This window comes from Lytechinus variegatus, chromosome 12, assembly GCF_018143015.1.
Source record: "Lytechinus variegatus isolate NC3 chromosome 12, Lvar_3.0, whole genome shotgun sequence".
NCBI classification, from domain to species: Eukaryota; Metazoa; Echinodermata; class Echinoidea; order Temnopleuroida; family Toxopneustidae; genus Lytechinus; species Lytechinus variegatus.
Genome location: NC_054751.1, coordinates 20204069 through 20221242, shown reverse-complemented (window position 1 = coordinate 20221242; position 17174 = coordinate 20204069). Strand labels below are relative to the sequence as shown.

The 17174-nt window shown below is 36.5% G+C and overlaps 1 protein-coding gene across 1 annotated transcript; it reads right to left on the bottom strand.

The window, feature by feature from the left end:
- Positions 1–6799: 6799 nt before the first annotated feature.
- Positions 6800–16705, bottom strand: LOC121425061 (homeobox protein Hmx). Its single transcript, XM_041621015.1, has 2 exons — positions 15574–16705; positions 6800–8183 (listed from the first exon to the last, which is right to left on the bottom strand). The coding sequence occupies exons 1-2, from the start codon at positions 16094–16096 to the stop codon at positions 7489–7491; spliced, it is 1218 nt and encodes a 405-aa protein (XP_041476949.1). The 5' UTR covers positions 16097–16705; the 3' UTR covers positions 6800–7488.
- Positions 16706–17174: the final 469 nt, after the last annotated feature.

Below are 17174 nucleotides of genomic sequence, written 5' to 3'. Positions count from 1 at the left end.
CAGATTGGTGATTGGTTTTGACATGATCCGAACCATAAACCACGTAGTAGCAGACTGATGGTTGGCTATGACATGATCCGAACCCTTAACCACATAGTAGCAGACTGGTGGTTGGCCATGACCTGATCCGAACCATAAACCACGTAGTAGCAGACTGATGGTTGGCTATGACATGATCCGAACCCTTAACCACATAGTAGCAGACTGGTGGTTGGCCATGACCTGAACGAACCCCAAACCACATAGTAGCAGACTGATGATTGGCTATGACATGGTCCGAACCCAAACCACATAGTAGCAGATTGGTGATTGGTTTTGACATGATCCGAACCCTAAACCACGTAGTAGCAGACTGGTGGTTGGCTATGACATGATCCGAACCCTAAACCACATAGTAGCAGACTGGTGGTTGGCCATGATATGATCCGAACCCCAAACCACATAGTAGCAGACTGATGATTGGCTTTGACATGATCCGAACCCTAAACCACATAGCAGCAGACTGATGATTGGCTATGACATGATCCGAACCCAAACCACATAGTAGCAGACTGATGATTGGCTATGACATGGTCCCAACCCCAAACCACATAGTAGCAGACTGATGATTGGCTATGACATGATCCGAACCCCAAACCACATAGTAGCAGACTGATGATTGGCTATGACATGATCCGAACCCAAACCACATAGTAGCAGATTGGTGATTGGTTTTGACATGATCCGAACCCTAAACCACGTAGTAGCAGACTGATGGTTGGCTATGACATGATCCGAACCCTAAACCACATAGTAGCAGACTGGTGGTTGGCTATGACATGATCCGAACCCCAAACCACATAGTAGCAGACTGATGATTGGCTATGACATGATCCGAACCCAAACCACATAGTAGCAGATTGGTGATTGGTTTTGACATGATCCGAACCATAAACCACGTAGTAGCAGACTGATGGTTGGCTATGACATGATCCGAACCCTTAACCACATAGTAGCAGACTGGTGGTTGGCCATGACCTGATCCGAACCCCAAACCACATGGTAGCAGACTGATGATTGGCTATGACATGGTCCGAACCCAAACCACATAGTAGCAGATTGGTGATTGGTTTTGACATGATCCGAACCCTAAACCACGTAGTAGCAGACTGGTGGTTGGCTATGACATGATCCGAACCCTAAACCACATAGTAGCAGACTGGCGGTTGGCCATGACATGATCCGAACCCCAAACCACATAGTAGCAGACTGATGATTGGCTATGACATGATCCGAACCCCAAACCACATAGTAGCAGACTGATGATTGGCTATGACATGATCCGAACCCCAAACCAAATAGTAGCAGACTGATGATTGGCTATGACATGGTCCGAACCCCAAACCACATAGTAGCAGACTGATGATTGGCTATGACATGGTCCGAACTCCAAACCACATAGTAGCAGACTGATGATTGGCTAAGACTAATGTTTCATCTGGTATCAATTATTATCATGGCCGGCGTCGTCTGAGTTTCAAACAGAAAATCACATGTTTGAAAAGCTAATCACCCGCTTTTAAAAAATAAAATGATCCAGAAACGACAAAGTTGTGTTTCTTTGAAATAATGCTTGTATTTCTAAAAGTTTCTTTAAACAAATATATACATTTCACGGATTCCATACAGTGTGTATCTATCAGTGATCACTTGGTTAATAATTATATTCAGATATCACCCGTGAAAAGACTTTTGGGTATCCTTTCCTTCAAATTGTATTTACTCACTCATGCGCAAATGAAAAATCGTAAGAGTTATACCAGACGAAAAATGAGACCCTAGGCTCCACAATGATAGGTTATTTGTCTATTATATTTGTGGTTAAGATATGAAATCATCAATAATTTTCGATTTCGTTTTTTTTTCATGTGGACAGCAGCATAATCTCTTTATTATATATAAGGGAGGTGACTTGAGCACAACAAAGACATACTACAATATTCGTAGTAGTTACACAGTCCTTGCTAAACTTCCAGGGCAACACAAATAGGAAGGTCTAAATAGAATGTTGAAAAATATCGTCGTCATATTTAAGTCACTTTGCTATAATTTCTATCGAGGCCCCGCCGCCGTGTAAACTCTCTTGTTAATTATAACGATGGTTACATCGTTCTGCAGTAAATCAGAATTACGGATTTCATGCCTTTTATCCTATTATTTCAAAGTATCATCACGGTAACTTTCTTGAACAGAGCACTGGTCATAATTCGAAGGGCACTCACCTAATAAATTCAGACATTTTTCTTTTTTATTGACAAAAAACGTCTCTTAAAGCACAAAGATAGAGATATAAATACAGATCTTCATGGAAAATTCATCGTTTCTTTTTATGTATTATAAAAGTTGAATTATTTCTTTTTGCGCTAACGTAGATTAACTTGAAATTTTCCATTATCTAAATTAAAAAGTAAGGTTACAGGGAAAACAAACTCATTGAAGAAATCATAAAGTGGCGAAAGAGGAAATAAGCATGATTAGTGATTGGTTAGTATGAGAAATATAACATATACTCAATTGGGATTTAGACGATGGAAACCAATGGAACTACGGCCTGAGAATCCGTTAAAGGTAAAGTCCACCCCCAGAAAAATGTTGATTTGAATCAATAGAAGAAAAAAGTAAGTGAGGATAATGCTGAAAATGTCATTCAAATCGGATGTAATATAAGAAGTCATGATAATTTAAGGTTTCTCTTATTTTCAACAAAACGGTTATTTTGCACAGCTCAATGATGTGGAGATGAGAGAGTCAGTGATGTCACTCACTCATTATTTCTTTTGTTTTTATTGTTTGAAATATACATCATAATAATGACAAAGATGACTGAACCACAACAATTTAAAACAGTGATAAGTCCACATGTTCAGGGAGGAATAAAGCTTTGTTTCATAATTATGACAATGTGGAGACAATTTAAAATGCTTCATATTTCATATAATGAAATACTAAAGAAATAGTGAGTGGATGACTTCCTCAGTCCACTCATTAATGTTGTAAACCGACCATTATATGCACATAACTGGGGGGTATCAAAGAAAGCTTTGCTTTCTTATTTACCATCGGATTTTGATGATTTTTTGTGTTATGCTTATTGCATTTTTCTCTTTTTATTCAGATCAACTTGTTGCGGTAGTGGAGTTGTTCTTTAAGATTAGAGTAAGCCATGGCAAGTGAGTCGGATCATGCATTGGTGTGTCACTTGAATTTTTATCGGGGGATAGGGGGTATTAATTGTTATCATCATTACTTCTGTTGGTTACTACCATTTATAATTATCAAAATTATTACTATTATTTGCACTATCATATTCTAACAATTATTATCACCATGTTGCTTTTCGCTATTGCTATCATTATCAAGAGCAGTATTATTATTATCATTATTATTAGTAGTAGTAGTATAATTATTATTAGTAGCAGTAGCAGTAAAAGCAGCAGCAGTAGTAGTAGTAGTTGTATAGCAGTAGCAGTAATAGCAGCAGCAGCAGCAGCAGTAGCAGTAGTAGTAGTAGTAGTAGTAGTAGTAGTAGTAGTAGTAGTAGTAGTAGTAGTATTATAGTAGTAGTAGTAGTAGCAGCAGCAGCAGCAGTAGTAGTAGTAGTTGTAGTAGTACACTCTAAAAAATGAAGTGCTAATTTAGCTCTTAAAGAGCGTGTTTAGTGCCTGCACTTCGGAGTGCTGATTTGTCTAGTTCAAATTTGAACTAGACAAACGCCTTAGAATGTTCCATTGTATAATTTAGAGGTATAAATTGGGCGTAAACTGAATTAGGTTAGATTAACTGTGTATATTTGATGTATAGAAAGTGGTACCTAAATGACATGGGGAGTACTTTTCTATCAAAAAGTTTGTGTGTGGTTGTATCCTTGCTGGGGGAAAAGCCCCTTGTGGTTGATTTAATACCTGACGTTTCAAAGGGCCAAAAAAAAATAGTTTGCGTTAAAATTATCATGATTTTTATCATGATTAACCTGAAATATCATTTTATTCCGGAACTGCATTCCCCCCATGGCTAAAATTGCGTTATGTATATAATATACATATATATACATATACATGTGCGCGTGCGTGCAGGCATAGGCGACGGAAACAAAAAATTTGAGGTAGGGGGGGGGGACGGTCCCCCCCCTAAATTTTTAGTCGATAACCTTTTTTTCCCCCTAAATTCTGGTGGACCCCCCTTTAAATTTCTCCTTTCTTTCCTAAAATTGAGGTTGAAGACCTTTTTTTTTTTTTTGCTTGTCAATTTTTTTTACATATGTCCATCACAAAATTTCAGGTAGACCCCCCCCACCTAATTTTTTTTGGCTTCCGCCGCCAATGCGTGCAGGTTTGCTCACACGCTAACGTACACACATAACCCCCCCCCCCCCCTCTCTCTCTCTCTCTGTCTCACTCGTTCTCTTCCTCCACAATTTCATAAATCTTTTCATGTCTCTTATATACATTTTTCTGTCGAAGTCTCTCTTTTATCATTCCCTGCTTGTCTCTACAATTTTTTTATAATCGGGAGAGAATCGACTGATTGGTCATGCGTTGACTTTTTTTATCATCGTTTTGTACGAAAATTTATGTAGTGAGCGGTCATCGTCTGCCAGATATTAGAGTACTAGTAATTGTGCGAGTAAAGCTTGGCGGGAATGATTGTCTGCAATCTTTGGCTGATTTGCGGGGGAGGGGTGGAGAGAACGGGACCCCAAGGAATTCTACTCGAGAGAAAAGTTGTGTTAACGTCGTATTTCTGTTTTACAAAGCTGAATCGACGGTAATTAAAAAGATGGTGAATCCATTGGACTTGTTCACCAAGGAGTTTAGTAATTATACTACGCAACAACCCCCGAACACACACAAACAAGCAACCACCCACACGCATCGCCCTCCCACACATATAGACACACGCACACCCCTCAGAACATGCCGTGAGCGATGGAAGATAACGCCTGTTCCCTTTTGTTTTTAGCAACATTTTCTATTACGAGTATCTGAAATAAATCAAGATAGGCTGCGGTTAGTGACAAGTCGAACTCTTCGTGTAATTTGTATCCTAAAGATTTGATATTCATTTTTTAAATTGTATTGTCCAAATAATAATTCTTTAGATTAAAATGATAGTGTTCAAGTATTTAATCCAAATCACACAACCTTCGGCTAAGGGCAAATCAAAGGCGATATACAGCTATTTTAGACCCATGAAATTCAGAGTAACGGGGAAGTTATCATGAAATATGCAATCATATTCACATCAATCATAGATCAGGGCCCCGTCTTACGAGTTACGATTGATCCAATCAATCGTAACTCTATGGAAATCCATCAGCGTCATAATTTTTTTACAGGAAATTTGCAAAATGTCCTCTGTAAACAAAGGAGAACACACCAAATTGTCAAGAAATCAAGGAATCTATGAATATACAATCATTTCTAGAATTTCTTTTGAACAGACATGCATTTTATATGTTGACTTTGTTGGCTATCCATAGTTGTGATTGTTCGGATCAATCGCAACTCTTTGTAAGACGGTCCCCAGATCACAAGATCACCTGGTCAAGAATAGAACTCAGAAAGTCATTAGTTGCCTCTCTAGTTTATTCACGTGGCATATGAAACATTGATATCAATATCGACAATTCTCTGTATAATAAAAAAAAAACACATTTTTGACAAAACAAATAGTGCACGAAACATTGCAACTGAATAATTTACAGCATCGCTTCACTTGAAAAGTGATATATTCATTTCCATTTGAACATCATAAGGTAACTGTTATATATTAGGCACCTAAAATCAATTTTATATACAGTGTTTATAGTACCATGGACTTCCAAATACCTCTGTATATCATTTAAAACAAAGACAAAGTGTTTGTTTAAAAAAAAGATGGCCATTCATTGAATAGTGGCATTGTAACAACACAATTTTTATGATGAGACATACATTGATATTTGTGCGTGGATAATTGTACATTGACGAAAAAAATATAGATACATGGGACATCGGATATCGGAGAACAATAATGGATACCATTATACAATCAACAATTCCAACCTAGTATAGGGACCTTATCATTTTGTATATAGTACCGACCATTGATATAAAGTGAATCTCGATCACTGTATATAACAAATAATTACCATCACTGAATTGACGGAACATATCATAATTTCCGACGTGATTTGGATCGAGCGAAGCTTCGTTCGTATCGAGGAAGTGTGAGTATAATAATTGTCTCAACAACTGAAACAAAATGTGATTATTTGCTCTATATTATGTCAAAACGATATAAAGTAAATGAGTAAATGAACATAATGCTCTTTGAATAGACACCCGATTTGAAATAATGATTTCATTCGTGCAAAAATAAAAAGTTCAATCTCTCTTAGTGAGAGTTCTTCTTTGTTTTAAATAGTACGCGTGTCTATTTGCTTTAATCACGTTGAAATATTGTCTTTGAAATTATGCTTGAAAAGATGCGATATAGACTTCGAAGAAAGATGAGAGTATTGTCCTTTTAGTTTAAAAAGAAATCTCCGTAAAGACGCGCAAGCGTATAGTGCAAGCGTATTTGAGGTCAATAAATTGACGCAATCTCACCCCTTTGCCACACCTCCTGGCGGAATGAATTTTAATTGGTTGAGTGATATGAGAGAGCTATGAAAGCGCGTTTCTAATTGGATATTGATTAAAAAATAGGTGTGTCTTACAGAGATAAAATGAAGATAAAATGGTTCTCAGAATACCAATTCGGAGAGATTTTAAGGGTATTTTATCTCACTGATTTTAACGGAGATAAAATATTTTATTTTATCTGAGATAAAATGCATCTCAGAATACCACCCCAGGTACGTTGTTACTCAATGGATCAAAGCTGTTGATTCGAGAGAGATCGGGGAAAACGAAACATTGATGGGAAAATCTAAATCACGAGATTCAAATTTGTGGAAAATAAATTTTACTAATGATGATTTTTATTAATATAAATATGCTTTAAGCTTTAATCAAATTCGTTTACGTATCAGAGCCATTTTTAAGATATTAAAACCAATATACAGCAAATCCCTCATGGATTCAGGTACACTTGATACACGATTTACATAATTGTTATGGTATATATCATTTTAATGTTGGAGGGTACTGCTCGTCGAAACAGTGATAGTTAGAGTTAATGATAACGTTACCAGAAAGCAGATCCAAATTTCAAAAGATAAAAACTCTAGGCTTTTATCATTCTTTGGTTACTCTGCAAGTCCATCCGGAGTCCATCAATACAATAAATAAATCGAGTTGTTTTACAACCCATAATCGCAGCACTCTGAAAACTTCATCCGCCTACCATCTATCACTTTCTTTCTGAATAAGGACACATGCATATACCTTAGTTTGCCCTAGAAAATCAAGAACATTTTCCTTTACTAAAGAATAATATCGTTCCACTAACGGCGCATTATAAATTTCATGTGACGATACTCGTCGACGGCGGTGATCTTGCCGATGATGTTGACGTTGATGAGGAGTTAATTTGATGGTACGATCCATGGTAGGGCATAGGGAAAGGCAAGACATTAGGCGAGTGCATGCTCGAACCAGTGTTAGAATGATTCTCATGGTAAAGAATTGGTACGCGGACCATGCGTTGCGCATGCGCATGGGCGTGTGCAGCGCTGGCCTGCGCGAGGTTCGCTTGAGCGCGTATCTGAGCTGCGTGAGCCAGATTTGCGGCCTCCAGCTCGGCGGCCATCTGTCGCTTCCACTTATTACGACGGTTCTGGAACCATATCTTTACTTGGGTCTCCGTCAGGTGAAGATTTGCTGCCAGTCCAGCCCGCTCAGAACTCGACAGATAACGCTTGACTTCAAACGTCGATTCAAGCTGGAACACTTGACTCCGCGAAAATACAGTTCTCGTCTTTTTCTTCTTCTTTTGTGGAGACGGGTCATCGTCGTCGTCATCGTCCTCTTCATGTCCGTCATTTCGACGGAGCTCAGGATCTGGTGATTCGCGATCACGGCTATCTTTTTCGCCGCTTTCCTCTCCGAAGCTGCTATGAGATTGAGTTGGTCTAGGCGAGATGTCCTTTGCCATAGCAAGGCGGCTACTGTTGGTCAACGGCTGGGCTATCGGTGGGTGAGAGCTGAATCCCGGCATGCCTTGATTAGGAGAATAAAAGAAATACAAAGAAGAAATAAATCAAACATTTCAAAATAGTTTTTTCTACAATTCTTCAACGTCACGAATCGTGGTTTTATGCTTTCTTTCAATTTGTAAAATTGTATAGGCCTATTTAATGTGGAGTTTTAATGATATCGAATAGACTACTTTATGTACAGGAAAGCTACTACTATATTCGTTTGAATATTTGATCAGCTCCAGCTGAAATTATTTACCATGCAGCAATATACGACAGGAAACATTACTTATTCTACAAGCAAAACTTGGTATAATACACCTAAAAAAAAATTGTAAAACTTGTACTGTGTTTTATCATTTTCCTATGAAAAATGTGACTTTGTATATAATTGCTTTTCTTCAAGCTATGGTATTAGGGAAAGTCATTACCTCTGTCAAAACAAGATTTCCTGCAGGAATGAAGCAGTGAATCGAGTTTTTATCGGTTCCTAGTTATACATTATAAATGAGTGCATCGGATCTCAGGTATACAACTTTACAAAATGATTATTATACAAAGAGTGTATGACAGCTTTCGATTGATGGTATCCCGTATAATGACCGACTCGGTATTTTCTTTGGCCATTTATCGATGTTCCAAGCTCTTATTTTGACTTAAATAGATTAATAATGAGCGCATGTAAACCCATTTCAACAATACCCGTAGAATTAATGCATTATTCTCATCATTTACGAACCCGATATTCTGGGCCAGGCAAAAAAGAAGCATACACTTATTGACTAAAACATTAATTTTGCATCAAAATTTGGGTTAAATTTTTATACCTAGTAAATTAATGACCGTGCACAATCCGATGATAAGAACACAGAATAACTGCCTTCCTGAATCTGCATTTCTCATAAAGATGCGTTTGATAAAAGGGAAGAGTGATTTCTAATGCTGTATTTATGATGGGTAAACCTCATGTATATTTTCGTGATCAGCGTATCACAAGAATAGGGTGGTCATTATGAGGGTCTCGCAGTAACATCTATCTCGCATTCTAAAACTTGGATGAATATTCATGCACAAATTTATACACATATGAAAAAAATCTACTTCGGAAAAGTTTTTGTTCATCGACAACACATTACTCATTTGCAAATGATTATGCTTATTCTAATCACAATTGTTGTATAAATAGCTATGAGATGTATATGGAATTGAGTACACACCGTATGTTATAGATCAGGCATTTGCGAGGAAGCAGTTGATGAAACTATATAGAGTCTATTACATTTAAAATTCTGTAAAATGACTACAATACAATGAAAACATTTTGACTAGAACGACGGGTCACTGTGACTCTTTAAAGAATTGACTAGATTTGATCCCAAATAATCGTGTTGGGTATCATTGGCGTATAGATGGGGGGAGGTTCTGGGCTCGTGCCGCCGCCCCCCCCCCCCCAAAAAAAAAAAAAAACAGAAAGGAAAGAAAAGAGAGGGCGTGAAATATAATATCATTTTCTGAAAATTATGTCAAATTATATCACAAAATTGACTTTTTTAAATAAAAATGTAAATAGAATAGAGACGTGCACCTTTTACCAAAAACTGAAAATGGGCTTTAAAAACATAGATTCATCTATATGAGTTTTGTTTCAACAGAACATGATCAAGGTAGTATACCTTAACAAGTTAACATCCAGAGGGGGGGGGGCGTACTCACGGGGGTTCTAACCTAAGAAATCAGTGTGTGACATTTCACATTCATCGAGTCTTCAGTCAAACAGTTAGACCGAGATCATCATCATATTGCCAGTTATTTGCGTGAATGTAAAAGCAGGAAACACGCTCACTTTCTTACAGTAATTACAGTTAAGTGGGAGGAAATGCTAACACGATTCAGCCTACTGGCATTACCTTATTTTTGATTCACCTCAATAAAAAAATCGTTCTTGAGTTAAAGACGCACAAAGTTAAAATTATGCGCGTTTTACCAAAGGCGGATATGTGGGCAAAACGACGCGCGTGTGATGCGTTAGGAGTGATTAGGTATAAGAAAAGACTACCGACATTACAATATTTAAATTAATGAATGCAATTCGTTAGAATTCGTTAAACTTGAGTGGTTTTCGTAATACGATGAGCGGTACCCTTCACCGCGGTGAGACTCTGTCAATTCGTTTCTCTAAACTGTCTGCGGAAATTTGGTCATTTTATCAATCTTTATCACCCGCTAAAAACAAGATTCGTAGCATGATTTTCAATTTGAACAAGGATAATGTTTCCGTGGACTCTTTACTATAGTGAATGTAATGCAAGTTTATAATCTAATCACATACAAGGGAATATTAACTAGGTTTTATGGAGTAGTTTGTTATCACTATTAGAATAAAATGTCACATAACATGCATAATTCAGATACATAAAATATTCAACTTTTGGCCTGCATAAAAAAAACCGAAGAATAAGATGAATAATGAATTGAAATTTATTATGCACCTCTTTCTATCCTACCCCCTTTTCCCTTCTTTATCCCCTCTCAATATGTTTTTTACTCGCTCCATTTAAAAACTTGAATCAGATTTTTTTATTATTTCATATCATTCACCCTCTTCCACTTCGGGACGTACTATCATGTAATGCAGTAAAGAAGTGAACACTGACAAACACTTTTAGGTGGTTTTAATTCCAGAATTTAAGAGGATTTACAACCACATATCGTTATGAAATCATTTAGCAGAAAAAAATGTATCCATCAGGGGTCCCATTATATAGGCCTATGAAATCTTTCAGGCTCGTTTGAAAGAGGTGATAGTTGCTCGCTTAATAAAGACGATAAACGTTAATGAATATTGAAAATGAGTGATGCACAATAATTATGTCTTAATCTAAACATACAATCTACTCAGAGTTCAATATGTATTACTTACGAGAGGGGCAAGTTTTGTCAAAACGAGTATTGTCAATTATCGAAAATCAATTTTAATTTCAAAATAGTCTATATTCTAAATGGAAAGTATTTCAAACACCCTTCAATGGGCATATGATGCTAATAAAGATTGTCTTGAGAGTCTCTAGGGAGATATAATGTTCAGCGAGGAGATGTAACGTGATGTAACGATGAAGGAGAGGAAAGCACCCGGAAAGACGGACCCAAAGGAAGGGAATTGGAAAGAAATGAAGAGAAAAGAGCTTGGAGATAGAGGATAGAGAGGGGGAGATGGTAGCTAGGGAGAAAGGGAGAGAGCGTGCATGAGGAGTAACGGTGTTGTTTGGTAATGAACGCATACGAAAAATAATTTACGATCACCGTTGAACAAGCTGTTTATTTCAGCAGTAGATCATCTCTGATCGATTGCAGTTGTAGGCTCCATCAAACAGTCGATTTCTTTCAGTTCATTGCAAACACTTAATGCCATAATTAAAGCAGTTGTAGCAAAGTCCCGACAAACCGACAATCTATCGATTTTTCGCAACCTCGAAACATGTTGCAAAGATAATGCTTGATAAAACAAGAGCTAAAAGTGCACTTTTTTGTTTTGAATATTATGGATAAGACAGTTTGTCGTAACTCTACCAGAAGAATAGACTTAGAGCTCGTATAGAATTGAAGTTGAATGGAATTATCTGAATACCTTTAATTCACCCTTTTTTCGACGAATGAAAGAAAGGGTGAATACTGTAAGATGATGAAGCAGGACGCGGTGTGGGACAGATGCTTAAAGGGCAATTAACGAATACAAAAGGGCTACTAAAGAGCTAGGAATTTTACTTTCAGGCAGCGATTAAATGCATTGTGGTTTCTTCGGGATTCAAAAAGGTGGAAGAATAGAGGGGTAAATAATCCAAGAAATTGATAGAATGCATTTCGCGACCACTGGCACGAATTAAAGTGCCAGAGGAATTTGAAAGATCATCCGAGAAGGGACGTCAATAGAGTAGAAACAGGTAATGACGTGATCGTTTAATCAAAAGTGGTGATATTTAAATGTTTTACCAAACACTACGACTATTAAAGATATTTTGCTAAATGTAAGCCCCATCTATTTCAGCCCTTAGTCACCATTAAAATGCCTATCTTGATGTTTTCTTTAAATTCTGTTTCCATTTATGCTCTATATTATACTGTTTTTTTTTTAGTAAGAATGCCCTATAAAATTGTACTTGATTTGTATTGCTTTATATTACTTTGTATTATGTTTTGAATGGAAATGAAATAAAAGAATTGAATTGAATTGAAAATGAATTTCATCTACAAGATCAGTTAAAAATATATAATATAAGACAGTGTTATAGGCAACACATTGCAATGACCGAATTAACTTTCACATCTCTTAAAACCTATGAACGTTTCAACTAAACAAGCATAAGATGCACGTTGTTGAAGCAAAAAAGTTTTAGACTAATTATAAAATTAACCTAAAAGAAAAACAATTCTATATTTTGTGTATAAAAACCTTTCACTCAAAGGTGTTTTTATGAAGTAAAAATCGAAAAATACCAAAAAGAAAAAAAATGCAATAATAGATATAATTATTAATTCGTGCTCGATGATGGTGATGGCAGGCAAGTACGTATCCACCCATTAAGAATATAAAATTCAATAGTTATTCAATTTTGTAAATATTCTCCCACATAGAGTAATTAATGCAGTTTTGAAGAAAAACTATGTTTAAGTCTCGCCCAAGGCAAGGTTTTATATTCACTCATCTGCTCATTACAAAATGAATACTAAAATAATTATCAAAAGGCACAAAACGATTAGATGTTTTATATTTAATCTTTTTCAATTATTTTATTTACTAATTATATCTTCGATAAGAATGAAAAAAGAATACATTAGCTGAGCTTGAAGTGTGCGAAACAAAATTCGCACCAATTAAATCAAAGAATGGCCGTTAATAAAGGGAGGGGAGTTAAATGTTGTTTTTCACTCGAATAACATAGTTCATGTAAAAAGCGGATGTTATCTTATAACACGGGCAATATATAACGTCAAAATATTGAGATGATTAAACTAATCCAATGTACAAGTGCATGGTTACGTAAAATAAGTAGTTTTCAACATGTTATCGCCTATCATGTAGATGGAATCATGACGTCCGAGTTCTGTTATCATGAAAAATCGCATGTTGAAACAGGTATAGTTCTAAATTCCAAACATCTTGAGAGTATTCTCAACGTTGATGTGAAAATATTACATCAATTTTGGAAGTTCGTATAATAACGTCAGAGTAAACAAGTGTATTAAATAAATACGACCGTTTTGCGTCAAGATGTTTGACGAAACATTGTGGATTTATAATCTCACAGGTTGATATAAGATACCACTTATTCCAGACTGTCCTATACTCATTAAAAAAACAGACGCTTGCATGTAAAAAACGTGTCATATTATGCATGGTCATATAGACTCATCAATAAGAAATATGACTGTCGAAAGTGATTATCTTCTTACGAATATACTGTATAATAGGCCAATGATGCCTTTTCGTGATTCATCATGATCATTAATTTCTTCATAATTCAAACTTTACATTCACATAACAACAGAAAATAAAAACCGTCACTTATAACGAGTTGATCTACCTACGCAAACTGAATTTATATTTGTTGTGTAATCATTTTTTTCTTCATAAAAGTAGGTCGTTAACAATAATTAGTGGGGCATTTATGTCGTGAGAGACGGAAAAAATATAATAATTATAAATAATTATATCGCTCTGTATGAGCTCAATAAATGAGGGGCATGAAGGATGGAGCAAATGTTCTAAAAAAAAGATGAAAGTAAGTGAAGCGTATAGGAGGAAAAAATATCTTTATTACAAAAATCGAATATTTTTGCATGTTCACATAATATTCAGATAATAATATAATATTACCCCCTTTCTTTTCCCCTCCTTTACTTTTTCTTTCATTTTCTCGTATTTTTTCTTGGTTGTAAAACTTTTTGGGGCATTACCCTCTGTCAGGCCCGAAGCCCCCCCCCCATCTGTACGCTCGTGTTATAATAATTTTAAATGGACATTGTTCGAAAACTTTTGAAAGACTTTGTTTGTTTGTGTTTTACAAGAATTTTTTAAAATCGCATAAGATTCAGCAAAGGCGTATATAGGCATTTTGAAGGTACTCTTAGACAAAATGAATTTGCAATAATATACGGTCGGATAGCCCATTGATTTTCATCCCCATCAATATTTCACAGCTGGTCTTCCAAGGGGTACAAGTAGAAATAATAATAACAAAGGTGAGCAAGTGAAATGCAAAATACATGTAGAAGGGTTACCAACATTTAATGTACAGACTCTTCATTTAAAAAAAAGTTGGACAACTTTGGCAATTCTCATTGGGTCAAGAATAATGTTAATTCGGATTTTGTAAGTGCCAAGTGGATTTGTATGATCAATAATTGAGAAACAATTTGATAAATTTCCAAAGGGATGACGTGAAACTGATTAAACATTAAATAAAATCAACTCTGATTCTTAAAGAAAATATGGGAAAATACTAAAAAGATATTTTCCACAAAAAAATTAAGACCCAATATTATACAGATAACTCCACAATTTAGATTAGGAAATTATCTTCATAAAAATTGAATTTTTAATGAAAGTTTTAAATGCTCTCTGATTTAAAGTTTTAAACAAAAAAAAACCTTGGTTTAAACCAAGTAGCCAATATTATTTCATCATTTAAATATATCATAACAGAGGATCTTTGAATGATAGAATTCCCGATTTATAAATGTTTATTAAACTACAAAGATAATATTTTTTTAATATAGTAATACTGACAGAAATCCTTAATCCAGCTCCTACCAGAAAGGGTATGGAAACAATATTATAAACGTGCATGTTAAATGAAAAAAATGAGTCCATATTTCAACATTATTCTTCCAGTGTGGCGGTGTCAACAATTTTTTTATATAAATGACCTATATTTAACCAATGCCATTTCAAACGGGGTCCATCTTCTAAATCGCCACTTTCGAAGAGTTATTTTATCATAAATACATAACAAGCTTTGTAGGAATATTGTAATAGTTTAAACGTTTTCTTGTTTAAATGTATTATTGTTTCTTGTTGTGCTTGCTTTTTTATTCATTTTAAATTTGAATAAAAAAAAACAATAAAGAGGGCGGATGCCATAGTGATGAGCTCAAAGATTATCAAAACTATGAATTTATGAAAATAGAAATCGAGACCATTTAATACAAAATCTTTTGAGAAGAATTCTTATTGTTTTATTTGATGATATTCATTTTTTTTCTACGCCTTCTGAGGGTAAATAACAAATATATTTCTGTCAAATTGCTACTTAATAGATTAATCTAAATATATGTATATAAACTTTCTTTTCAATTAAAAAGAATAATCAAAATTGGTGAGAAGGATGGTTATTATACTAGTAGCTGTAACTCACCGTGATAGTGCAAGAAGGACGCCCCATGCATCCAGGCATAAAATGCAGGATTGTGTGCTAGGTGAGAAAAGGGGAGTGCAGCAGTCGGGATATGGAGAGCCGCTGCTCTGTGTGCGGCAAGCTCATCTAACGCCGCCCGTCCAAGCCCGGGACCTGTCGGCGAGAGAGGATGTCGAGAGCTGCTGTACAGAGGTCCATCACTGCACCCGTTGGTCGACTTTGACGGACTCGGGGGTGACATCGGTGGCGACCTCGGTGATTTCTGGTGCTTGTCCGTCGGAGATAGAATGCTCTCGATACTGAATCCCTTCGCCCTAGGCTGGCTCGGAGGAGGGCTGTGCGTTCTGTAGTGGTCCTCATCGTCATGATAGTGAGCAGGGCGGAGTGGCTGCGACGCCAGAGATGCGGCGGGGCGAGCTGTGTGATGACTCGGACGATCTGGTGATTGACGCATCTTGCTTGTTTCGTGGCGTGGAGACGGAGTTCCTGGATCCTCTCCTGAAAATTCACGACTACTGTCCATAGATACAGGTAAAAAATGATTTCAATGAGTCAAAGGGTGACGATTCTCTGATTTTTCAATGACAAGTTTATTTTTGTTTATTTTATCAACTTCAAGCTAGTATCTCCAGTATTTCGAATATTATTTTGTTCAACTGCCTTTCTATCATTGCTCAACTTTTAAGACACAAAATTCTTTCCTGATCAAAATCTGCGGCTAATAGGGTTCTCTAGCAGTATAACTTCAAGTATTACCGTCGACATGAGATGGTTGATGAAAAGGAACCCAGAGCATGAGATGCTTTCCCGACCATAAAGACCAATCCACCTGCTCCAGAGTTAAGATAGCGAATGCTTGCCAGTTGAGCAAGGGAGTGGGCGGGCTCAGTGAAGTGTCCACAAAGTGTTGATATCGAGTGGCGCCAATGATAGCTGACTCTTTCTGTCAATTTATCAATCAAAATAGTGAAAGCATCACAAAGACCTGATGGGCTCTCCTTTAAATGAAGTGAAGGAGGAAAGAAAGTGGACTGAGAGGGACAGAGAGACGGGGAGGAGGTATAATGACCGTGGTGGTTAAAAAAGGCCAGAGCTGGATAAATGCGACCAATGGCCTGTGACAAAAAGTTGTCAGTGATTATCTTCGACAAGCTGAGATAGCTACCTAGGGAATTGCGTTGTGCGTTATACATACACACACAAAAAACACACACACAAGCTCACCCTTCACATTATGCTCGTCTCATCTTCCGTCGTTGGGGGCAGGCGCCATCGCTCGCATAATCTTGGTTGTATTGTTAGAAATATGATTTCATACACAAAATATGTTAACCAGCACGTGTGGTCAAAAGTGGCGAAGCAGCCAATTGTATAACTCGAACTTTGGCCATGTAATGTGTCTATTTTCTCAATTTTCTTAGATGAAATTCGATCGATGGCTCAGGAATAGTTAGATAAAAGACACTGAGGGCAATATTGAAGTATGACTGATGAAAATCGTGAATGACCTGGAATTGTTTCGCCGTGATATTCACACCCAATAGTATGTTTACATGGGAATTTTTTAAATAAATACTAATTTTGGTCTCTATCACCTTTAC